At 43.9% G+C, this 27,101-nt stretch overlaps 1 protein-coding gene across 1 annotated transcript in view; it reads left to right on the top strand.

Annotated features, from left to right (window-relative positions):
- ARSB (arylsulfatase B) overlaps positions 1–27,101 on the top strand; it is a 137,674-nt gene that overhangs the window by 27,077 nt on the left and 83,496 nt on the right. The window contains exon 4 of the mRNA XM_060235858.1: positions 4,100–4,307. Coding sequence (XP_060091841.1) covers positions 4,100–4,307 — 208 coding nt within the window. The remainder of the gene's footprint in view (positions 1–4,099; positions 4,308–27,101) is intronic.

Below are 27,101 nucleotides of genomic sequence, written 5' to 3'. Positions count from 1 at the left end.
CCAATATAAATAAATAAATAAAATATCTTTTTAATAAAAAATTTCGCTTAGCAAAGCCATTTTCCTCTGTCAACAAACTCAGTCCATTCATCCTGATTTAAAAGTTGCTCAGAGTCCCAGATAGCCCATCCTTCCCGGTCTCCTCCAACTGAAGTTTTAGATGTTAATGTATGAATTCCAAATCAGACAACAAGGAAGAATCCCCTTAACAGGTATCTCATTTTGTTCAGACCGTATTGCAGCCAAATAATAGTCTCTTTAACAAATATCCAGTTATGATCTGGGTCAATTTAAATGTCCATATTCCAATTAGTTCCAATTGTTTCCAGTACTTAGAGATATTCTTCGACTTTCCACGGCCTCATTCACAGGGAAATTAGAGATATCAATCTCTTTCCCTTCCTTTGAATTATCAAGTCATTAAAATGTAAAAAGGACCCATTAGCCCGTGGTAATTGAATGCCAACTTACTTGCATTGCAGATTTGTCATGCTTGAGACAGAAGGGTGATAGATCAAAAGCTTGTTGAAGAAAAGAAAGGCAAGCAATTGGGCGTTCACCTTTTGCTGCTGTAATAGCGATCGTGACAGGGAGAGATTCAGGGCACACAGAAGGAACAGGAGCAACTACCATTGCGCCCCCATCCCACTGTGAAAGCCCTATGCCTAAGAGACCCCCGCAGGGTCTCTTTGGGGGTGTCACATCGGTGGCACCCCTCCCCCTGCCCGATCAGGGGGGTCGCAAGCAGGAGAGCTTGCAAGTCCACCTGATAGTAAGGCGACCTTCAAACGGAAGTCTCTGGGCCTCTTTCTTGTAAGTTTCAAGTGAATTTCGCTAGGCAGTTTGTTCCATCTCGTAAAGCTTGATGGTACTCTCTTGACTTGATCAAACACTTTTCCCATCCTTTGGGGAGTCACCTGTAGAATTTCAGCCAGGGCCTCACTTTATTTTCTGTAAATCTTCATTTTTCTCTTCTGGTACATTTTGAAACCTCAGCATGTAGGCAGCTGTATCTATTTCCAGTTGTAGGAGTCTAGTATCATGTATATTCTGTTCTTTTCCCAGTTGTTCCACCTTTTGAGTATTGTCTGTCACCTGGGCATCTAATACCTTTAAAGCTTTGTTGGTCTCTGCTGTCTGTTTTCTGTTCTCTAGAAGCTCTTGTTTGATCTCTGCCATCTGCTCCCCTATATTATCTACTTTACCAGTCAGCTGTTCTAGGGCAGTTAGTAGAGTATTTTGCATCTCTTTCATATCTCCCTGCATGGTCGTAAATTTCCCTGGACCAGATGCGGAACTGGGTGACGGGATTGGTGGTTTAACTTCTCGATTGTCCTTTTTTAAAATTGTTTCTTTAAAGCCAATTGTAGCTTTATTTTCCATCCTTATTAATATATTTGCACTCACAACCACAGGGACCTTATACTGCCTCTTGAAGATTTGTTTTGGAACTCAGTATTCCTGTGTATATTAGATAAACTAGTATCTGCCAAACAATACCAGTGTTATACAATAATTTTAGGAGAACAGCCTTCTAGCTAGTATCAACAATTCACCGGAACCAAAACAATGATAAAACTTATAATAAACAAGATCTTTTTAACACAACATCCTTAGTGCCACCTAGCCAAAACAATTCCACTCACTGAAACAATAGCAGTTCACTATAACAACTCTTCTAACAATAATAGTTCAACAAAATCAAAGTCTTAGCATGTTCATCCATCTGCTCCAGGTCATAAATTGTAATCCAGAGCTGGGTGCCCCATTTGTAATCCACAGATAAAATTAAAAATTAACCGAACAGCCAAAAGAAAAAAAATAGACTAAACCAGAGCAAAATAATCCAGATACTCCCAGAAACAGAAAAGAAACTCCAAATATGATATGAAAAACAAGGAAAATATGGGGGAAATGAATATTTAAGAAATCCAAAAGTATTCAAACCATATGGAAAATAGAACCAGACGTAGTAGTTTATATCCATAACATCCACCATCAGAGGTTTATAATCCACTTCAAAGGTTTGCACAGGTATTCTTCCTTCAGCCAACAATCTAATTGTATTTTATAGTCTGATATACACAGCCCACAAAGGTTTAAATGTCTGTTTGAAGCTCACACAAATTAGTTCAGAGCACTTCAACACAACCTTCAAATTGCTTCTTATATCAGCTGTCCTTCTTATCCATATATATTAACAGGGAGTTTTCCCAAAGCCAAGTCTTTCTCCAGAAGGAAATTTAAAACAAGTCAGTTCAATTCAGCCATCAAGTCTTTTCTATATTCGTAACTTTCATGCAAGGGTTATAAACATATCAAATTAGGCAAGAACTTTTGGAAGCCTTGGAGGAGGAGAGAGAGTTCTCCCCCCTTCTCAACCTTTGCCTCTGCCTAAGTTCCTCTTTAATCCCAACTCTCCACTTTCCCTGCTTAGAGAAGCTATACCTCAAAATTTTATATTTGAAAGAAAAGAGCACTTGCAATCTTCATAAAGATGATGCAGCTTATTCAATTCATGCAGAGTCGCTAGTTAGAAAGAAGAGAAGAAGTCTGGCAGTCAACCCCTATGCCATTTAAAAATGGCGATCGGAACACTGAGGCTTATGGCGAGCCAGGATCGGGAGGCAGCTGCCGCTGTCACCCCCATCCCACAGCTCATGCCATCTGCCTTCCAGGACCCCTCCTGGGTCCCAGAATCGAATCTCCCAAGCTGGGAAGACCCCTCTGCTGCTTGATTTAGGAGCGGTTCTGGACACGCCGCTCCGAGCCGCTCCTAATGCCGGGTCGCCGAAACCGGAAGTTTAGTGCAACTCCTTGTCCAGCCATGAAACCTCTACTCGCTGCTGCCACTCCCTCCCTTCCCATCCCTTCGCCTTCCCCCCTGGCGTCATCACAGCGCAGCGCACCTGGGCCCTGGTGGCTGCACCGTGGCTGGCAGGGCCCAGGCATGGCGTGCTGTGATGGTATGAGGGAGATGGCGGGGAAGGTGCCTCAGTGCAGCACCCTCAGAGGGGTTTGCAGCGCTGCGGGGGGGGGCAGCAGCAGGGGTCACCACGTACCCTTGAGCTGGCACTGCCACCATGAATTCCCTGCCACAGTAGATAGTGAATGAACTCAAGGTACCAGGCACGTCTTCTGGTCTTGTTTTTATTGCTTCACTCCACTCAGTCTGAAGGAAGTCGACAGAGTTCTCTCTTCTGGGCGCCCTACTATCTGTGGGTTGGATCCGTGTCCATCCTGGCTGATAAAGGCTTGCTGGGCAAGACTACGAGATCCTCTCCAGGAGATTGTCAACAGATCCCTCTTAGAAGGGGTCTTTCCCACATCCCTAAAGGAGGCTGTGGTTTGGCCCCTCTTTAAAAAACCATCTTTAGACCCTGCTGTATTGGTGAACTATTGGCCAGTGTCGACTTACCCTTTTGGGGTAAGGTTATAGAGTGGGCAGTGGCGACACAGTTGCAGAATTTTCTGGATGATGCTTTTGTGCTGGACCTAGGCCATCTGCATATCTGGAAACTACAAGAAACCAAGAACTATGGGATGTCATCCATTTATCTTATACATTACATATCAGCAGATATAGCACCATAGAAGTTAATTTTATATATTATGGTTTTAATAATAGCTTAATGTTTTATACTAATATTGTTTTTTAATAATTGTATTTTTTATGATGTTAATATGCTGTTAGCCGCCCTGAGCCTGTTCGCAGGAAGGGCGTGATACAAATAGAAATAAATAAATAATACATCACAGAGTTCTGGGTGAGTAGGAAGGAGCTTTGTATGATGCCATCATCTCTTTGGAGAAAAATTATAAGTATCTGCTACCCCACTATAACATGTCTTGTATTCTCTTCCTTCATAATTTCGCTTCGGCGGGGAGGGTGGGATATAAATGGAATTAAATAAATAAATAAATTTTGTTATGAGCCTCTTCCCCACTGTTTCCAGTTGTCTGGATTGTACCTTATATGAAATACAAATGGGAAGACTGTCAGGGTCCATCTGGCAGATCTATGAATCACTTTTGCTCTTTTGATTATTTCATTTAATGCTGTGATATAATTTTCAGTCATTTATAATTTCTTTTATAGCCTCTCTTCCTCTACCTTGCTTTGCAATCTGTCCACGAACCTCTTCAAGTCCCTGAGAAATATATAGAACCGTACTTCTTCATCCACAATGAAAATAGACGCAAGTATGCCGGAATGGTATCTCTTATGGATGAAGCTGTAGGAAATGTCACTGCAGCCTTGAAGAGCCGTGGACTTTGGAACAACACTGTTTTCATCTTCTCTACAGGTAAGCCTGAATAAATAGATACAGATACATAGCATCCATTTTCTCTAATGCATTAAGCTAAGCATATGATATGCCAAAGCAGCCAACAAACTCTCTTATATAAATGCAAAACAGTGAGATAAAATTTTGACTCAAATATAAAGCCGTCAGTATAATTTTGCCTTTTGTTTTTTGATTAACTTTGCATTGAAAAATCATTTTTAAAAACCTGTTTTTGTTCCAAGGGGCTACTGTGCCCCACATTTTCTTTGACTCCCTTCTGATTGAATGGGAAGAATTTTTTAATTAATTAAATTTTTAATGCTCTTCCTGATAGGTGGGTTCAGGGCGGTTCACAAATCATAGTTCAAAACAGGATAAAAACCAGGTTTGTAAACAGTAAAAACATTACAGTTCCCTAAAAGTAGATGGCGTCAGGTCCAGGTGGTGCCACTATATCATGGGGAGAGTGGAAGTGGGAGTGCCAGATGTAAACCGTTATAATATTAACAGTGACATGTTTTTGGCTCTCCCCTGCAGTTTTGAATGCACACCTGTGCATTGATTCAATCAGTGAGATAGCTGTTTGAGATGTGATTGACTTGATAGACATATGTGCTTGTGTGCATCAGTAGCCTGTACTGCACAAAAAAGGAGACAGAAAACTGCTTGTGCACTCACCAACAGAAAAATGATGGCTTACTAATGCATTGGTGTCATTAAAAAAAATCTAGCATTTGGAGTTCTAAAATCCATGGAGAATTTGACAAGCATCCTTACACTATATAATGGTGAAGTTTTTTGAGATTTTTGCAGCACCTTTTACATTTGAAAATATTCTGGAGTTCAGGCTGTGTCAGTAAGACTCTAAAACTAAGTGTGTAACTTCCCCAGTTTGATGCTTGAAGAGACCCAATTTGTTTTGCTTTATTGCATCCCTGATGTGATAGGGCAATTTGCAGCATTTTGAAGCACTTACTTTGATGAATACTACTGTAATTAATCCTACTAGTAGCTGAAATTGCTGTTCAGACTGGCAGATTTTGATGGCTGCTTCACACATGACATTCTCCTTGTACTGGTGTAGGGAAAACCGCATGCTCCCATATATACTCATAGCACACAGTTTGCAAAAGATGTTCCTGTTTTATTGTATGTTATATGGGTTGGTAATCTGATGTCAATCATGAAGCTGCTTTATATTCTGAGTCAGACCTTTCATCTGTCAAGTTCATCATTGCCTGCTATGACTGGCAGTGGCGGTCTAGATTTCTCCAATAGAAGACTTTCACATTACATTACCTGCCATCTGATCTTTTTAACTGGAGATGATAGGTATTAAACGTAGGACCTTCTGCATGCAACACAGATACTCTGCCATAGCATAACAAGTACCAAAATACTCTGTCCACATAATATGGTCTGGCCTAAATGTGTTCTGAAACTGTGCCAGTTGGCAAGCAAATCTATTATACAATTTAAAAGGCTCTTGTTTAATAGGAAACAAAACTCAGGTAGTCTTTAATATAGACTAGCAGCTTCTCCAGACAACATAATGACTGTTAATACACTATGATTATTAGTGTACTGTGCTCTGATGATTATACAATTCAATATCACTACTACCACAACCACCTTATCTCTAACGTATTATACTTGTCATTTTAATGTTTTTCAAATACATTTAAAATAAAAGCTTTTAATTTAACTTAATTTAGTGCTTATTTATCTACAGCCAGTATTATCACTAGGTTCAGCATTGCTAGCACAGTCCAATCCGGGAACTGTTTCAAACCATCACACAGTTTTATATCTTTCTATTCTGTTGTATGCCCATACTTTTGGTTTAAAATCTGAACTGGAAACAGTAATAGGGTTTGCTGTCTGATTGTGGTGGTGCCATTACCAGCTGCTTCCTGAGGCAGAAATTCAACAGATGCACTATTGCAAGCACAAAAATACTGCTGAATAAACTGTGCTTGTTGTGTCTAATAATTGCCACAAGAGGGTACCACAAGACATGAAGTGGAATTTCACTGTTGAGAAAGATGTGTACCTTTATAGACCTTCATTTCCCCCAAAGGAATCATTCCTCTAGCTTTAAGGTATAACTTTTCATCTTCGCTTTCTTTCTTTTTCACATCCGGTTACAATGTTCTTTCTAAGCTCAACAGAACAATGTTTCTCCCCATCAGAATTTGGTTCCAGCTTATTAGCATCCTGTTCCTATTTGCCATCCTGCAGTTTGATTTCCTCTGGAGGTGTCCTTGGTCCTGCTGATATATATAGGACTGTGCTTAAAGCAGTCTTCAGACCATACTTGATTAAACATTTGCCACAACTGTGACAGATACATTTTCTTAGTAATTCTTACAGCATCAGAGAGGAAGATCCAGGCCTGTAGCCATGTACAGACATAAGATGCCCCACCATGGCTACAGGCCTGGCTCTTCCTGTTTGAGCTACTTATAGGGCTCAAAGAATTGATGAGATTTAATGGTTTTTGCTTTGGAACATTTTTTTTCATTTTGTTATATGCTTGACTTCATGTGTTGCTAGATGAATATTTCATTTTGTTTTTAAAATATTTATATCCTGCCTTCCCTTGTGGCTGAAGGCAGCTAGCAATTAAAACATCACAATTTAAAAGCAATAGAAGAAACCGTAGATAGATTCTTCCCTGCACAAGATGCTTGCAGTTTATACCCCTAACAAATCAAATGACCTTGCATAATCTCCAAAACATTTCCAAAGGATCAGCACTGGTCTTTGCCTTATCAGAGAACCTGGTCCACAAAGTGGGAGCTGCCAAGGAAAAGGCAATGACTCTGGCAGCTTAAAGTGCCTTGTCGACACACAGTGGTGTTCTGGAGGAAATGGTTCTTTTGGCTGGTCCTAGGCCATGAAAAGTTTTAAAGGTCATAACCAGCACCTTGAATTGTACTTGAAAACAAACTGGTGGTTGATGTAGCTGTTCAAAAAAAGGCAAGTTGGATTCCCATAGGCAGTATCTAACATTAATTGGGCTGCTGCTTTTTGAACTACAACTTCAAGTTTGTCTTCATGGGATCGCCAGAAATCCAACTGTGAGAAAAGCATGAATCAGGTCCATATTAGATGATAAATGTGAGCTGCATTGGGTTAGGGCCTTTGACCCTACTACAGTCATGCATGAGTTTGGGAAACTAACATTCTTAAGCACATGTTGGCTCAAGAGTCTGGCCTGGGGAGATGATGCATTTTAGCCTTCCCTTCTATGCTGTTTTCCCAAGCCAAAATTGCCATGTGGGTCTTGTTTGCCCCACTGTGGGGGCTCCATCTGCTTCAGTCAGGTGCACATGGAAGCCCACATCAGGATCCTACTGTGACTATTTCAGCTGATGAAAAAGGAGGTGAGGGACATCTGAAGTCCCTTGTTTCTCTGTGCCACTCTCTGCCAGTTTGGGTCCTGGAGCGCTTGGGAATGTTAGTCCTTCAGACTCACATATGAGCCCCTGACTCAACACGTGTTGCATTTATCATCTAATTTCTAAGGTGAGAGCTGGTGATCCAAATGCAGTTGATAGAAGGCATTCTTGGGCACTATGCCATTTTCAAAAAAGCACTCCAAGCTCTTAAACTGCTTTGCAGAAACCAAGTTCCACTCTGTCCAAGACAAATTGTCCTCTAAAACAGTCTTCTCAACCAGCATCTCCTTTGTCTTGTCTGGATTCAGCATCAGCATGTTCTGCCTTATCCACTTGACCAAAGACTCAAAGCACCAGCAGTGATGCAACTGGAGACCTGGGTAATGAAATACAGAGCTGGGTGTCATCTAGCTGGAACCCTACAGATGGCAGTTCTGCCATTAAAGAGAATGTTCATTGTTCTAAAATGCTGTGCAACCAAATCAGGTGACAAATGAAGTTTAATAGTAAGACAGGAAGGACTTTGAGTTCAAAATGAGGGCACAGCTCTTAGGCAGGCCTTTGTTGTAGTCTTTTTAAAAAATGTGCAGTGTCAGTGGGAGCAACTACTCTATGACCGTTTTCGCATAAAGCTCACCTCGCAGTCACAATCCTGTTCCCTCCACAGCATCTGGTCGGATTTCCCACCATCTGCGCCGAAGTTACAGGAAGTGCCGCAGCTTTTGCGTAGCAAACGTAAACCGCTAAAACCCAGTTTACATTTGCTACGCAAAAGCCACGGCACTTCCTGTAATTCCGGCACAGATGGTGGGAAATCTGACAGACGCTGCAGAGGGAACAGGATTGTGACTGCAAGGTAAGCTGTGTGCGAAAAAGGTTTGTGTCAGAGTATTTTTGCTTCATATTTTTTATATGAGCTGTAGAAATGTTCTCTTTGTATAATTTTGACTCCTTTGATTCAATTGCAGCCTTAAATCCTACAGTGCAGAAGTTCAGGGGTTTCATTCAATGGGGAATGCCAGAGGTCAGAAGAGAACTGGCTTGGCTGAGCTATGAATGAATTCTTTCATAGAGGCTGCATAGCTGTAGTAAATAGTGTTGTTCCTTCCTTTTCACAAGCTTGGAAAGGATTTACTCATACAATTAATTTGGCAGGGGGAAATATCACTGAAAAGCTGATGTCACACCAGTGGTGCAATGTCACCTCCAACAAATCCCTGGCAGTTATGTCTTGTCACTGACATGGTAATAGAATTTGTCTGAAGCACAGAGTATTGTGTCTGGGACATGGTATTATTTCCACGTATTTACCATTTTTCCCCTCCACTCCCTCTCCTGTGGTTGCCAGTCAGCAACCCGAAGACTCCGTCTTGCTCAGTACTGTCAATTCAGATTGGTACTGTTTTCCCAAATAGTCTTATCCTGCTTCTGTTTCTAAACCATGTGATCTCCACACTTTTCATATAATAATCTAGCCATTTTCTTGTACTTGGGATTTATAGAGTGACTTTTGTTGGGCATGGAGGGGAGGGAGGTTGCACGGTAAAGCCTGATTTTGGAAAGTAAGTGGGGACAGTACTTGGAAGGGAAACCAGACTACCAAGGAAGACACTGCAGAGGAAGGCAATAGCAGGCCACCTCTGCTTCTCACTTGTCTTGAGCCAGAAGTTCTTTGAGACTTGGCAACATGTACATATGTAGAATGAATTGGGAGGATGCATCAGTTTTAAGGGGATGGCAGTGTTTAAATATACTGGGGTTGGGTCTGCTATCTGAACAGGGATCTGAAATAGAGGAAGCAAACAGATGAGGGTAGATTCATAATGTCATCTTGAAGTTAAAGGATCTTTTCAGTGGTAGGCCAGAAACCATCAGCAGAGCATCTGTCACCAGAGAAAAACACTGGATGTGAGAGAGTCCCCAGAAGTTGTAGTTTGCTCAACAGGGAAATCTGCCTGTGCGGAGTGTGTGCGGGTGGGGAGTGCAATTTGGGGAAACAGTGCTGCTTTCAATTTGAGGTGGGGAATGCTTTTTAAAAAGTGGGATCCCCAATGCATTATCTAATTTATCTGGAGATACTTTTTAGAAAAAAACATGAAACATCGATGCCAGTTAGCCATGACAAATAAATTAAACCTCCATGTTCAGAAACAGTGCATTTCTGAATATAGAATGGGAAGAAGTGTTTCTTTATGCCTGTTTTGCAGGCTTCCCAAAGGCATCTGGATGCCCACTGCTTGCACTTGGGTACTGAACTAGATGTGTCCTTGATCTTATCCAACTCAGCTCTTACATTCTCAACAGATCGATATTCTTTTTCTGCTTATTGTGATAGAGGTGCTCAATAATTAATCCCACTAACAGTTCTTAACCAACCTCTTTTGGAGCAGAATTCTAAGTAGCACAACGCTAACTTCATTCTTACAAACATGTTAAATTATTTATTTGTGAGCATTTTAAAACTCAAGAACAATTAAGTCAGTCATCTTGAAAATGACTTGGTACTGTACATGCTCATTAAACCATCAGTTCAGCAGCTCCTAGGGAGCTCCAGATTTGCAATGAGACCTGTGGGATTCATTAAGTCCACTTGTGGTATTGTGCTCTGGGCCCTTTTATTGTACATCATATACAAACATATTAACCACATGGTATTAGTGCTCCTCCCTCAAAAAAAACTAATCTAAAAGACTATTGGGATCAGGGAAATGAAAGAAGGAAAAAAGGCTACATACTAGGGATAGGCACAAACTGGGAAATGGTGGTTTGTGTTGTTTCTTGGTTCATATGGTTGCCTGAACCAGTTTCTGGTTTGTTGATTCATTTGGTTTGGGAAATATAATAATAATAATAAATTTTATTTCTATCCCGCCCTCCCCACCTCAGCAGGCTCAGGGCGGCTAACAACATTTTATAAAAACATACAATAATAATAATAAAACCTTTAAGTTTAACAATATAAAACATCAACAATAAACTTAATAACATTAAAAACCAGTTCAATAAATACAGTTATTCTGCGGTATAGTTCTTCAACCGCATTGGCGGCTCCTTAATTTCTGATCTTCCTAACAGTCCGGGTGTGCAAATTTAAAAAGGACGGTCTTGCAGGCCCTGCGGAACTGCTCAAGGTTCCGCAGGGCCCACACCTCCTCGGGGAGTCGGTTCCACAGAGTAGGAGCCGCAATCGAGAATGCCCGTGCTCTGGTGCTCTGATATTTAATCTCCTTCGGCCCGGGGATGGTCATTAGATTTTTCCCGACTGACCTCAGTGCTCTCTGGGGTTCGTATGGGGAAAGACGGTCCCTCAGGTAGGCAGGTCCTCGGCCATATAAGGCTTTAAAGGTAACGACCAACACTTTGTACTGGACTCGGTATACAATCGGCAGCCAGTGCAGTTCACGCAGCCCCGGCTGTATATGCTCCCGTTTTGGGAGTCCCAACAACAGCCTGGCTGCCGCGTTCTGCACTAGCTGCAGTCTCCGAGTCCGGCACAGAGGTAGCCCCAAGTAGAGGGCGTTACAGTAGTCTAGTCTTGAGGTGACCGTTGCGTGGATCACTGTTGCGAGGTCCCGGCGCTCGAGGAAAGGGGCCAACTGCCTTGCCCGCTTCAGATGGAAGAATGCTGACTTGGCAGTGGCTGCTATCTGGGCCTCCATTGATAGTGAAGGCTCCAGTAAAACACCCAGGCTCTTTACCTGGCGCGCTGCTTTCAATAGCGCACCATCGAAGGCCGGGAAAGCTATTTCCCTTCCCAGAGCGCCGCGACCCACGCAAAGGACCTCTGTCTTCGCTGGGTTCAGTTTCAGCCCACTCAGCCTGAGCCATGTCGCAACAGCCTGTAAAGCCCGGTCGAGATTCCCTGGTGCGGAGTCGGGCCAGCCGTCCATTAGTAGATAGAGCTGGGTGTCATCTGCATATTGATGGCAACCCAGCCCAAACCGCCGGGCAATCTGGGCGAGGGGGCGCATATAGATGTTGAACAACATCGGGGAGAGAACTGCTCCCTGAGGCACCCCACAATCCAGTGTGCGCCTCCGGGACCGTTCCCCCCCAATAGCCACCCTCTGTCCCCGACCTAGGAGAAAGGAGGAAAGCCATTGCAAGGCCGACCCCTCAACCCCAATGTCGGCGAGGCGGCGCGTCAGTAGCCGATGGTCGACTGTATCGAATGCAGCCGACAGATCTAACAACATCAGCACCGCAACGCCGCCTCGGTCCAGTTGCCGTTGGAGGTCATCCACCAAGGCGACCAGCACCGTCTCCGTCCCATGGCCCGGCCGGAAGCCCGACTGACATGGGTCCAGGACAGAAGCGTCATCCAGAAACCTCTGAAGCTGCAACGCCACAGCCCTCTCAATAATTTTACCTAGAAACGGTAAATTAGACACCGGTCGATAGTTCGCCAATTCGGCCGGGTCTGCTGTAGCTTTTTTCAAGAGAGGGCGGACCAAGGCCTCTTTTAGGGGTGTTGGAAATTGCCCCTCTAAGAGGGACCTGTTTATGATGTCCCGTAAAGGACATCTAAGCTCCCCCTGGCAAGATTTAATCAGCCAAGAGGGGCAAGGGTCCAGATCACATGTTGTCGGGCGAGCAGCAGAGAGGATTCTGTCGACTTCCTCCAGGCTGAGCGGGTCGAAGTGGTCCAGCACTAAACCTGAAGACAGGCACGGAACCTCAATTTCACTCACTGTATCCAAGGTGGTAGGCAGGTCTTGGCGGAGCAACGAGATTTTATCTGCAAAATATCTCGCAAATGCCTCACAGCCTATTTCCAATTCTCTAACGTTTGGTTTGCCTTGAGGCAACGTTATAAGATCCCCGATTATTCTAAATAATTGTGCTGGGCGCGAGTTTGCAGATGCAATCCTGGTTGCAAAGTATTCTTTCTTTGCAGCCTTGACTGCCATCTCATAAGACTTCATAAACGTTCTATAGGATGTTCTCGTTGCTTCGTCCCGAGTATGCCTCCACTGCCTCTCTAGTCGTCTGAGCCCTTGCTTCAGCCGGCGCAACCCCAAGGTGTACCATGGGGCCAGCTTCGTACGAGGGCGTAGAGGACGCCGGGGTGCAATTTCGTCGATAGCCCTGGATAACTGGCCCTGCCAGATCTCCACCAGGTCATCGAGGGAATTGCCAGTGGGCCAAGGATCCCTCAGGACCGTTTGGAACCGTTCCGGGTCCATCAGGCCCCGAGGGCGAGCCAAAATAGGCTCTCCGCCCATACAGGGTTGGGGCAGCATCCCCATACGGGCCTTAAGGGCTAGGTGATCCGACCATGGTACCGCTTCTACGGCGATATCGTTCACCAAAATCCCGGACGCAAAGATCAGGTCTAATGTGTGCCCGGCCTGATGCGTGGGAGTCGTGACAAATTGAGAGAGTCCTAGTGTCGCCATGGACGACACTAGGTCCATCGCCTGAGTGGAGGCCGTGTCGTCGGCATGGACGTTGAAGTCACCCAGGACCATAAGCCTCGGGTACTCCAACGCCCAGCCCGCCACTGCCTCCAATAGTGATGGTAAGGCATTGGCTGGTGCGTTAGGCGGACGGTACACCAGCCAAACTGCCAACCCCTCTCCAACATCCCACGCCAGACCGGCGCATTCAATCCCATCAATCTTTGGGCCCGGGAGAGCCCGAAAGGAGTAATCCTCCCGTATGAGTAGTGCTACGCCTCCCCCCCGCCCGCTACTCCGTGATTGGTGAAAGACCGAGTATCCCGGGGGGGGACATCTGGGAGAGAGCTACTGTCTCCCCGTCCCTCACCCAGGTCTCGGTCACGCAAGCCAGGTCCACGTTCTGCTGTAGCAGAAACTCCCTAAGGGTTGCGGTCTTGTTATTTATGGACCTGGCGTTACATAACACCAATGACAGAGGCGAGCATTTCTTCTTAGACCCACTACCCGCCACCATTGGGATGGGAAGTAGACTGGAAGGTGGCCGAGCACCACTTTGTCTCTGTCTCCTTCCATTATATTTCTGTCTATTCCCACCGTCATATCTTCCCCTCCCCAGGAGCACTGGAATCCCCTGGCCGGACATCTGAATCAGCCCAAGATAAAGTCACCGGTATCACTCTCCACCTTGTCTCCACCTGCCACTTCAGTTTACCCTCCACACCAACCCCACCGATTCCTGGTTGGTAACTCACTATTTATGTCTCAAGTTAATTTAGTAACCCTCCCAATCCACCTTACAATCAATTAGTTCGGATTCTACAATTTCATTGGTTCTTAAACTTATTAATAAATAATCCCTCCCCCCCATCCTAAGTAATAAGTTAAGATTTTTTTTTAAATCTGAATATTAATTTTATCGCTAATTGATTGATGAAATAATCTATAATTAAATTAACAATAATAATAATTAATACTACTAGCGAGTTAGCAGTCATTCATCCATGGGGTGTGAGTCCAGGCAGTCTATTGGGTCGTTATTGCACACTGCCCGTAGATATAAAACTCACTGGGAGTCTTCAGCAGGCTTTCCTGCAGTCACCCTCCAAGTTTGATGAAGATTGGATGTGGAATGTCCAGGTTATAGCCCACAAAGCAGGTGCCCCCAGGAAAGCTCAGCTTCAGCTCTCATGACAAGTAACTCTTCTCTCTTCATGTTGGAAAGCAGCTGAGTCAGGGGGTGTTTTCGCACTTACATTTTACTGGCGCGAAGACCCTCCTCACGCCGGCGGATCTGCAGTGATTTCGCACTAGAAGCGCCGGCGCAGCCCAAAGAGCCGGCTACTTCCGTCGCTAAGCCAGCGCAAACGGAAACCGCCAAGAAGCAGGAAAACGTTTGCGCTGGCTTAGCGACGGAAGTAGCCGGCTCTTTGGGCTGCGCCGGCGCTTCTAGTGCGAAATCACTGCAGATCCGCCAGCGTGAGGAGGGTCTTCGCGCCAGTAAAACGTAAGTGCGAAAACACCCAGGGTGTCTGCTCCCATAGAGCAGAATGCAAGCTCCATATTGGCTCCTGTTGCTGGGGAAGCTATGGACAACTGCTATGGGTGTTTCTAGGGCTCCCAGAAGTCCACCAGCACCAGGTGAATTGGCGCCAGGCTGTCAGGGGAAACAAACCGCAAAAACAAAACAAATCACCAAGGGCTGAACCAGTTCAAAACAAGCCACAAATCAGCCTGATTCATGCATGAACCGTGACTTGTGTATCAGTTTGTGCCCATCCCTACTGCATACTTCTGCTCCACTCTCAACTCAGAGGTCTGACTTAAATCTGATACAGTTGCAGGACAAAAGAACTTACTCAAATAACTTACCTTAAACAAGGGTTTGTCCTGCAACTGTATCAGATTTAAGTCAGACTTCTGAGGCTGCTACATATTCAACCCTAAGGTGGGCAGAATTAATACACCAGCACTTCTCTTCCTGGACTAGGGATCTGTGCTATGCTAACATTACACATGGAGTAGTCGAGGAACTGATTTCAATGAAACACTGGGCCTGTGCGCAACAGTATGGACATGTTCTTTTGTCTTGCCAATGTCACATTTAACTCTGGCCTAAATCATCCTTACCTAAGCAGCCCCTGAAAAAGACAATAATACTAGGAAAAGTTGAAGGCAGCAAGAAAAAAAGAAGACTCAACATGAATGATTGAGGCAAGCAAGCCATGGCCCTAAGATTACAAGACCTGAGCAAAGCTGTTATTGATAAGATGTTTTGGAGGTCATTAATTCATAGAGTTGCCATAAGTCAAAAGTGACAGCACATCACACATGAAAGCAGTTTCTCCTGATAGTCTCACCACCTTAAAACAGGAGGCATGGGGAGAGTCTATGGGGTTTGATAACGCATACTTGCATTTAATATAGTTAGATGCATTTATTTAGAAATACACTCCACTGAAATGGAATTTTCATTTAAATGGAACTTTCATTTATTTGTTTACACTGCCTTTTCCTCAGTGGGAACCAAAGCAGCTTAAATCATTCTCTTCTCCTTTTTATCCTCACAACAGCACTGTGACTGTGTAACTAATCCAAGTCACCCAACAAACTTCCAGCCACCACTGGAACTTTTTGGACTTCAGTTCAAAATAAATGTGTTCAGATCTGGATGTCAGTCACAATCAAATTCCCTTTTATTCTGAACATCACTCTGCAACAAGACAATTTAATTAATATTTGGCGAATCTTTTATGCATCCCTGTCTTTTGTTTGTATGAAACAACTTTAGGTGTTCTGCATAATTTCACAGTATCTGTAGATGGTGGGGAGTTAAATAGTGAAATGTTAGGACTTGCTGCAAACCTGCTGAGATTTTTTTTTTAAGTGACAAATGATTTGCTAGTTAGTTAATAGCCTGTCTTCTTCTTGACATGGAACAAGGTGATCTGTCACCACTTCTCAAATGCTGATTGTGTTCTAGTTTATTAATCAACTCTCTTGGGCTAGTTTTATTTTTATAAGCCAAATTTCATTGGTGCATACTTCTCAAAAACTGTTTATAATAAGCAAAGGAAAAAAGAGTCAGTCTAAGCTGCTCCTCCCTCTTTTTTTTGCTTTAGCTTTCAGTGAGACAATACAATTTATCCTAATAAAGCGGAGTAGCATATATGGCTGCTTCTCTTTTGGGGGTTTTTCTTGCTCTAGAGGTGGCTGTAGGAAAAAAACTTGCAATAATAGTGCACAGATCTCTATAATTCTGTGCACAGGTGTTTGAAAGTAGCAATACGTGTTATAGCAGTGAAGTGGTGCTATGCTGGTAATTGCAGTGTTGCACTGCATAAAGGCATATGCCTTCTTGGTGGCAAACAGGACTGACATAGAACATATAAGGCTAACATAGAGCATATCACAAGGCTAAGATCCTGTGAATGTCTGGATTCTTCCACTTCCAAAACCCACACTGCCACATATGAATACTGAGGAGAGCCAGAGGCTAGGAATATGCTCATTGGATCTATGAAAGATGCCTTGATTGAATATGCAAGAAGTGCCAGTGCATGGGAAATAGTTGTGAAATGAAAGAAGAGACCTGTCATGTCCTTGCTGATGAAGGATACTGTGTAGCTTTGCTCATCAGAAGTGTTCTTTTTGTTCTGTGGCTGGCCACCTGCTCAACACAGCTGTCAAAACCATGCCAAGCTGTAACTATCTAAAATTCTGCTGTTGTGCTAGCCCATAGCCACGGTGGAGCATCTTGTGGCCACACCTCTGACATATAGTCCATGTCCCATAACTTTTCAGTCAAGGAAAACCCACCCCCCCTATTTAAATCCATTCCATTTCCATTTAAATCATGCCACTCTGGCACCCTGCCCCAACGTGAGCTGCTTCTGACTGCAGCAAACTCGATGAAGCTTGGGGGGGGGGGGGCTACCAACTCTGTGTTTTCTGTCTCCTCCCCGTGGGTGCTGGTGGGGAGAAGCCCTCTTTCGATGCTGTTGCCTTAGGAAGGCTCCCTGCCCAAGACCTGAAATGTCTCTGTGCTGCTTGAGTTACCCTCAGCTGCAGAGTGCCACCCCTCTTGACTGGTAGCCTGCCTCCTCTCGACCACACCTCAACTTCCCCAGCTCAAGCTGCAGCTAAATCTGCACTGATATCAAGGTCAGCTGGCTAGGAGCTGGAGCAAGCAGATGGGGGAACTTTACCTGTTGTGGAAGGGTTAGAGAGGACAGAAAGTGACTCGGGCATGGCTCTTCAGCCCTGACATTGCCACTAGATAATTTAACTAACTTTAATGTAATTGCCTCTTAAAAATTTAAATGCCCCATGAACAACAACAAAATCTTGGCTATGTGCCATCCTAATCCACTTCTGATCTGAACACTGCTAAATCCAGTCCAAACCCCTCCTGTGTAGGCTGTTCCTCAGGGCTACACACATATTTTTGGTATTTTGACAGAATTTGCATGTATTTGAGACTGAGAGTGATTTTATTTCTTCTTATTCTTGCATCAGTGCTCTACTCATACCATCCTCAGTAATTCGTCCATGTCTTAAAAATAGCTGCAGACTGTTCATGCATTTTAAAAGGCAATAATGAGTTGGCTAAATAAGGAATGAACATTAACTCTCAAGCCCTGTGCTTTGCTTTCATAGATGAGTCATGTAAGCTGCTCACTGATAGAACTCCATGCCAGCCAGTTTAGACCTATACATTGTATTCTATGTACTTAACAGTGCAGAACTATATTGCTTAAAGAACCATATTTGTTGGGTGACATCCTGAAGCTCTGCAGGTGCCTAAATAAATACTAATGAAGCATCTCCCCATTTTAATCTAATATCCTAATTTGAAACCTTGGATTATAATAGATGCCATTGTTAAAAGCACTTTGCTATTTTCCCTAACACCCCGAAATAATCATATTTACATATTGTTACTGTAAATAAAAATATGGACAAACATTACTCTTGGCCTGTTAACCACCAGAGAGTGCCTTTCATAGATTCTGAAAAGTCTGTATTTCCAGTAATGAGCAGAACTTTTAGTGTGATCCAGACAATCTGTTCTCCTCTTTCCTATAGATTAACCATATATAAAGCCAGACTTCCCTTACATGGCAAACAGTCACCATGACTACAAATACTGTAAATAAAAGAGCAAGATTCAGAGTTCTGTAGCATCGTAAATACCAGGATATAAGCTTTTGAATGTCACAACTACCTTTGTCTGAGAGAAATATTGTTGTTGGACTCAGATCTTGCTCTTCTCTTGCAGACCAACACAACTACCTATCTGAAACAAATGTAAAAATGAAATATCTCTCATCCTAACTCTGTTTACCACAAGGCGGTTGTGAGAGTATAATTTGGGGGAGAAGGTAGTTCCATATATGTGACTCAAGCGGAAGCCAGTGTGGTGTAGCAGTTAAGAGTGTTTGGCTGGAATCTGGAAGCCCTAGATTTGATCCATGATAAAATAGAAGAGAGGAAAATTATGTAAGTCATTTTGGGTCCCCATTGGGTAGGAATATTGAGGTATAAATGAATTTTAAAAAACCATGGTATGAACTATGTATACATGGTTTGGGGTGTTACAATAAACCAGGGTATATTTGGAGATGAGAACTTGAGTTTGTTAGCTGAGAGAGATGAGCCTGGAACTCAGACTGTTTGGCCCAACTGGACTGTTGTGTCAGCTGTTCTTGCTTGCTGTGTGCAATGAGAAAGATTTTCAGCATAGCATCTGGTGCCTCTCCTTAAAATACCTCCCAAGTTTCAAAAAGATTGGACCAGGGAATCCAGTTCTGTGAGCCCCAAAAGAAGGTGCCCTATCATTATTTCCAAATGGAGAGAAGTCATTTAAAAGGTATGGGGTCCCTTTAAATGTGATTGCCAGAACTCCCTTTGGAGTTCAGTTGTGCTTGTCATACCCTTGCTCCTGGCTCCACCCCAAAGCCTCCTTTCTCCACCCCAAAAGTCCCCAGATATTTCTTGAGTTGGACCTGGCAACCCTAGCCTGGAAATGTTTAACCTGCAAAGATGTGTTTCCAGCACACTCTGTTATTTAAAATTGGGTCCTGAGTTTCTGAAATCCTAGTAGTTTTAAAGCTCATTTTGAAGTGCTGGCAGAAAGATTTGTTTCATAGAGTTAAGTTTTGGCTAAATAATGGAAAACCCCATGTATACTGTTCCAAGGTCCTTGGAGGAAGGGTAAAAATTAAATGTGGTAAATAATACATGTGATGTGTTGGAAAGCACTGTAAATCTCCTCTTACTCAGTGAATATTCCCATCAGCTTTGTTGGCTGAAACTGCTGGCTTTGCTAAAAGAAAATGTTTAAAGTGTTGCCTCAGCATCATGAAGTGGAGCTAAGAAACTACAAGATCAGAAATACGGTCCTGGGTGTTACAAATCTGAGGATTACTTATGTGTCTCTTTTAAATGGAATTATATGTATATTTAAATGGAAGTAGAGATGGTTATAGTTCTAAGAAGAACTTGAAAGTATAAAGGCCCAGGGCCATAGGCCATTAAACACATTTGAACATATACTTACAGCTGCACTGGTTTCAGTGGGACATAAATGTACCTTACTTTGTTTAGATTGTCTGTTTAAAACCGAGCCTCAAAATCTCTACCCAGGGGTGTCAAACCTACTGCCAGGGCTCTTCTCCGGCCCATGAGCAACTGGTGTGAGAGAGAGATGGTAGGAGGCTCCATGGTGGTGCAAATGGGCTCTTGCTGTAAGGTGTGTTTGGTCAAAGCTGTCAAGAAATAGAAAGGAAATGGCTAGGGGGCAGGGCTTCCTCCAACCACAGCTGAGTGAAGACTAGCAAAGCCACTACATGAGGAGGGGCAGAGCTGAACAGCCACCTTATGGCTACCATGAGGGGGTTTGATTGAGAGCACACGTGCAGACCACAGTTTGCCAATAAAGGGCCAGGGCCAGCAGGGGAGAGAGGAGGACAAGGATTGGCATGAGGATTGGGAGACAACTGGGCTGTCTTGTGCATGCCATAGGGTTGGCAGGTCTTCCCTGTCCACTGGCAGGGAATGGGAGTTAGGGTTGCCAGCTTCAGGTTGGGGAATTCCTGGAAATTTGGGGGTGGGATTGGGGACCTCAGTGAGGTAAAATGCCAGGGACCTCAGTGAGGTAAATGCCATAAAGCCCACCTTCAAAGCATCCATTTTCTGCAGTGTAACTGATCTCTGTAGTCTGGAGATAAGCTGTAATTTTGGGGGCTCCCTCAGTCCCACCTGGAAGCTGGCACCCTTAGCATGCTGCTCTGAGAGGAGAGACGTTCCAGCCTTGGGAGCAAGTGGAGTGATAGAAAAAAGGGACACCGCTGTTGTCACTGCACATCTGAACAGCCTTGGAGCTGGGAGACAGAGTGAATGCTGGAATGAGTGAAAGCTGGGATGAGTGGGGAATGGTGACCTTTCTTCTCCCCCACACCTGTTCTTAGCCCATGAAGGAAAAGGGGTTGCAGGAGGACAAAAAGCACCTCTTGGAGGTTTCAGACACAGCCTTTTCATCAGGCCTTCCCTTCAGCCCCACCATTTCTATAGGAAATACAGGAGGGATGAGAACTGAGCGGGGGGGGGGGACTAGGAGAGCCAGGTTCAGCTCTCCTGAGCCAGGAGCCTATTGCCTAGGTAACCCAGGGCCGGTCACTCAGCCTGGACCACCTCACAGAGCATGGGGCAGTGGAGAGGAAAGTCTAGTGTGCCACCTTGAGATCCTCAGAGGTAGGATAGCGGAAGAGAGGAAACAAAGAACAAGAGACAGATTACATGCTTGGCTGCTGAGGTTGAGCGTGTGGGGGAGGGGGGAGTGCACTGAAAAACTTATTTACTTGCAAGGAAGTTTATTTTGTCTCATAAAAGTGCTGTATATACAAAAAGTAACTGATTTGTATGGAAATGTAACATACCCCCTTTTATGGTATCCCTTTGGGGGGGACCTAGTCATGCTTTGGATTAAATATATTTATTGGGGCTTTTCGCAGTAAATCAGTTGTTTTCACTCCTAGGAATCAATTGCTTTTGTTTGTATATTGAGTAAAAAATAATATTAATTGGGTGTGCCTGTGTCATTTATAAAGTTTATACCTCTGGTACCCGGTGTTACGTTTTATGGCACACATGGCCCAGCCTGACAAAGTAACATTTATGTCAGAGCCGGGCCTCATAACAAATGAGTTTGACACCTTTGCTCTACATAGCCTTTCCAAGAGATATAAGCGCATTACTTGAACTCCATCTTAGCAACATCCTTTCATTTCCACTCTCTTCCAGAGCTGTGTATATAAATTATATTTATTCAGATTTGACTTATTTTGTTTAAAAACACATACCTTGTCAGATTCTTTAAGACTATTATGATACTGGTTCTGAGTTGTTACTGTTGTTGAACAGCATTCTCACTAGTTTTGAAGGTAAACACATTTCCACCTGTAATTCTTCTGGCTCCCTGCCAGCTGGGATGAACATGTCAGGAATTGTTCTGCCCACTGGAGAGATTTCCCTTTCAAGTTATTAGACTGAGGAAGAGTGTCCATTCTAAAGGCAGGTAAATTTCTTTCTTGCTGACTTGTCTAGGAGAAAGCAAAACAACCCAGCTAACTGTGATATGAGAAAAGAGAAGGGTTTGGATTTCTCTCTGCTTTTGTAAAACATTAGACAGTTCTGCTACTTTGCATATGAGTGGGCAGATTCATGCACATCACAATGCTTAACATTTACTTGATTTAGCTGCAGCTGAAGAAGATATCTAAAAAGATCCTCTCACAGAAATCTTTCGTTACTAATCACTATCACATCTGTGTGTTTGCTACTGTGGGAGTAGAGAAAACTTAAGTCTGTATCCCTCCCATCCAGTGCATGCATCTCTAGAAACAGAATATCTGAGGTCAGTGTGCCCCAGTAAAAAAGCTCTTTCATAGTCTTGAGTTGGGGAGAGATTGGGGAAAATGCTTGCTATGCACTGAAATGCTAAATACATTTTTAAAATGTATTTTATACTGGCTGCCAGTTATATACTGGGTTCATTACAAAGTGCTGGTCATTATCTTTAAAGCCCTATATGGTCGAGGACCTGTCTACCTTAGGGACCGTCTCTCCCCATATGAACCCCAGAGAGCACTGAGGTCAGCCGGAAAAAACTTGTTGACTACTCCCGGACCGAGAGAGGTGAAGCTGCAATGCACCCGTAACCGGGCCTTCTCCTCTGTAGCCCCGAGCCTATGGAACCAACTTCCAGAGGAAATGCGGGCCCTGCGGGATCTTGAACAATTCCGCAGGGCCTGCAAGACCTTCCTCTTTCGACTGGCTTTCGCTGACGAAGAAAGAAATTGCTAATGATAACCGCCATCATAAAAGAACAAATAGCATTAGCACTTTTACTAATTTAATTAATTATTTTTTAAACTTAATCAGAATTTTAACGTCGGGGAGGGCGGGATACAAATAAAATTATCTATCTATCTATCTATCTATCTATCTATCTATCTATCTATCTATCTATCTATCTATCTATCTATCTATCTATCTAAAAAAATTTGACCACATAAGGAAAAGTATTATTTAAAACAGTGATACTCAGTGGCTAGGGAATGCCATGTGACTCCTTGACATGCTGCATGTTCCCCAATGTACCACATGGCTCATATTCCAGGAAAGTGAGCCAAGCCATTGCCTATTGGGTCTTGTGGATGTTAGGTGTTTTGCACGTGGAAACAGCTGCCTCCAGAGGGATGGGAGAACAGGTAGGCAGTGAGTCTCAACACATGAGCTTTGTACTAGGGATAGAAGTAAGTGGTGTAGGGAGTGGGGCGGGGGGGGCGGATCGCCCCAGATCTGGGGGGTCTGAGGGGCCCCCGCATTGCCAAGGGGGGTCCCTCCCCTCCCCTCCCGGGCAGGGCTCTGGAGCATTGCGCAGACCTTCCGGCCACAGTCCCAGCTCGGGACGGGGGAAGCGGCGTCCGACCCTCGCCTGCTCAAGGCTTCTCCTGCTGCTCCACGTGCCGCGGGCAGCAGCAGGAAGCAGAAGGCGGCGGTGGGCAGGAGGAGGAGGCGGCGTTGCACGCCCAGTGGCCGCATCCCCGCGCTCAGCAGCAGCACCCTGGAACTCTCCGGCCCCCTCAATTCCCAGGCGCCGACGACTCAGCCGCTCCTGGCCCCGGCCGCAGCGGCGCGCCAGAAAGAGGAACTTTGGGCGGAAAGTTTGCAAAGTGTGCGCGAGGCAGGCTGCGGGGGCGGAGGGATGTGGGGAGGGCCGCGCGCCGCTCGGCATCTTAAGGCAGGGAAGCCCCTCCCCTCCCCCTCCCCTCCGCCACACACATAGGGGGGCCCACATAAATCTTGGGCCCCAGGCCCCCAAAGCCCTAGCTACGCCCCTGATAGAAGTAAAGCTTCTATCCTTTCCAACCTCTCCCCACCCTTCTGTGTACCTTCATCTGAACACCTGGGCTTGTACTCAGAGAAAAGCAAACTGGTCACAGAGGTCACTACTACTACTAATACCACCAAGTTGGCCACAGTGGGATGGTAATGGTTCTACTTGTCCATCTCCATGAGCCATCCTGTCGTCCTCTGTCTCCCCTGAGCTGCAGTGTTTCATGCTGAAGGAGAGTGGGAAGCAGAGAAGGAAACCCTTTTCCTCACTCTAAATACACAAGGGCTTCGGTAGTAGTGGAGAGAGGCAACCCAGTGTGCTCAGAAGGAATATGCTAATTTAAATATTATAGCTGTATCTTTGATGTTTGTAGTTAAATTGTGTTGTGGGGAGTTTGGGCTGATGCAAAAAGCATTACGGTCATGTGGTTCTTTTCTTTGATGATATAATGACAGGCGGCTGTCCTGCTTACAGACAGCCTGCTAGCGTAAAGCAACTTCTTACCCTTAATGATAGACTACTACTTAACAGTAACGTGGACTCTGGTACCAAGGCCTGCAACAAACCAAGATGCCAGCATTGCTCTCATATAGATCCTAGCAACACCATCACTGGACCCAGCAACATCAGCCATACCAACTCAGGTTCCTACTCCTGCTCATCCTCTAATGCAGGGGTGTCAAACATGTGGCCCGGGGGGCAAATCAGGGCTTCAGAGGGCTCCTATCAGACCCCTGAGCAACTAGCTGTCATCTGCTTCCTTTTCCCTCTCTCTCGCTTCCTTCTGCATCACAGCTTGCTTTGCCAGGCTTGCTCAATCATACAGGAGCTACAGAGCAAATCCTCTATTTTCTCCATTGACTGAGACTTCTCCCTTGAGGAGGAAGCGGGAGGAACAGCTTGCTTTGCCAGGCTCTCTTTGATTGCATAGTAGAGCTACTGAGCCAAGCATCTCTTCCTTCTATTGGCTGATGCTCCTCTCCCTCCTGGTCCCCTTGGGAAGGAAGGAAAGAGCTACAGCTTCCTTTGCCCAGTTCCCTGAATCCCGTGGAAGAAATACAAAGAAAGCACCCTTAAGACCAACGAGTGCTAATGTTTTATGCATGTTTGTCTGTCCTTTATAAAGTTTATATATTCACTGCCTAGCATTAAATTTTATGACATACATGGCCTGGTCCGACAAGGTCTCATTATGTCAGATCCAGCCCTCGTAACAAATGAGTTTGACATCCCTGCTCTAATGTGATTTATGCCATCAAGTGTCAGCAGTGTCCTCCTACTTTATACATTGGACAAACTACCTTTGACAAAGAATTAATGGATATAAATCTGACATCAGAAACCACAACATTCAAAAACCAGTGGGGGAACATTTTAACCTTCCAGGACATTCACTTGTAGTAGTTATCTTACAAAGGAATTTCAAAGGGAAATTAAAAAGACTCACATTCTAGCTGTACCTGAAGAAGTGAGCAGTGACTCATGAAATATCACCTTAAAGAATAGCAAAATACTACATATTTTGTTAGACTATAAAGTGCTGTTGGGCTCTTACTATCTTCTTCCAGTTAACAGCTAGACATTTTTTCTTCAGTTTATTAATGAAGAAATCTATTTAAAACTCCATGATGTTTCTTCAACAGCTCTCCTCAAATAACTTCACAGAATTAGAGGAAATGTCATCACCCAGAATTTCATTAAACAGATTCAGTATTAGTTGTTGCCAAAAAGGCTTAATTTTCAAGCAAGTGCATGTGCGCGCACACAAAACCCACAAAAGAGGCCTGACATATCCCACAATAATCAGTTAGATTTCTACCTATACAGGCAAGTCTGTGTGATGTTCGATACTATGGTGTGCAGATGTTTAAAATATTCTTTTGATCTTCAGATATGAATCTCACTAACATGGGCCAGTCCTGTTTGGCACAAACCATAGGCTGGTTTCCATATAAACATAGACAATTTGTATAGTGCTGAGTTGGTTTGAATAGAATAGAGAAACTAGATGATTTTCAGTGTTTTTGTGTTATACTAGAAAATCAGATAATTGAATAAAGCAATTTTGATTTTGGTTGTGTCAAGCAGGTTCTTGTCAGAAAATTCTCGGGGATGAAATGGCTAAAAATATGTTTTGCCCTAGGCCTCCAGGAAAAGAAATTGATTTGGGAAACAGATGGAAGAAAAAGGTCTAATTGCCTGACAAGTCTTAGTTCACACTAAATGAAGTCAATTTGTTGGTTAGTGGCCTATATTTTTCAGATATGGTGCTGTAATTACAGCTGCTCTTGATTTGTGAATCAGTGTAGGGGCGAATGAGGAAAAAAAATAATTTGAAATATGCCTGACACTGAGCTTCAGTCATGACACTCACGCCGCTAATGCCAAAATGCTTAATCCTTTGTTTTTATTGTTGGTGTTTCTGGGTTAGTTTGGAGCGCTTAGATGCTGGCCAGTTTTTGCTGGCTGCAGGGATTGTTATTGGAATGGCTGACAGCTGTCTGCCAGGCTGTCTGCAGAGCCTTCCTGTGCTGTGCTGCTCTGCTTCACAGAGCTATTGTTCGTCATGGAGCCTCCCCCTCCCCCTTGAAGCTTTCCCAGCCATATCCTGATATGGGTAAACCGCTTAAATTAGCTCCAGATTGTTCTGTTTATTTTGTGTAAGATAAGCAACAAAGTCAAGCCGCAGCCTTCCACCTCTAGTAAACTGAGAAGAAAAAAGGGGTGAGCCAGGTAATCTAGACACCAGAAAATTCCCAAACAAAAACAGAGGGAAGCATTAATCTGCATAGATTATCTCTTCTCTCCCTGATAATAAAGCTCTGTCAGATTTTGTTCTTCAGAGTAAATACCGGCTAAGGCTACAGTGAAGTTGTGTTTTAAAAAGGAAATGAAGACAGCGCTCTCAAACAGTTGGCCAAGTACCAGGAGAAGTCTTTCACATTTCTTCAAATATTTGGTTCTGAAACTGAGGGAAAATTTCCTGTTGTACAGAATGATGCTTAGAGGTTCCTTGCCACGTGTTATACTTAGTAATCTTTTCTTACCACATAATAGAACTGGTATTTGTAACAGTATTTTTCCTGTAGATAGGAGTGTATTCCATTTGAAATTCCTACACCGCATCCGTGACTATAGAAACGGTGGCTCATTTTGTCCATTATCCTTTGAAGATATTATAAAGATATATTTCAACTAGGTCCTTAGCTTTCTGTTTAAAAAAAGGATAAGTAGATCCAGTTCTAAAAAAATATTGCATCAAAAGGCATAAGGTATATGATGTTCAGAGTAACATCATGGCTTTGTGTATAAAACACACCAGTGTTCTAATTATTTTTAGCCAAGTAGCTGGCCCTTAGAATTCAGTATTTTATTCAGAAGATACAATGTATTGGCTACATGTCTTGCATTGATTGCTTTGTTGAGTAATGCTGAAATTTCCAAGCTGTTCCATTAACTGATTTGGTTCCCTTTTGAGGAAAGAGCTTTGGAGATCTATAGCAGGGGTGTCAAACATGCAGCCACAGGATGGGATGGATAAGGCCCCCTGGATGGCTCCTATCAGCAACTCACTGATTTCTCACTAGTTTTGCTCTGCCCCCAGGCT

The sequence above is a fragment of the Heteronotia binoei genome, chromosome 4 (assembly GCF_032191835.1).
Source record: "Heteronotia binoei isolate CCM8104 ecotype False Entrance Well chromosome 4, APGP_CSIRO_Hbin_v1, whole genome shotgun sequence".
Lineage (NCBI taxonomy): Eukaryota > Metazoa > Chordata > Lepidosauria > Squamata > Gekkonidae > Heteronotia > Heteronotia binoei.
This window is presented reverse-complemented; position numbering and strand designations above follow the sequence as displayed.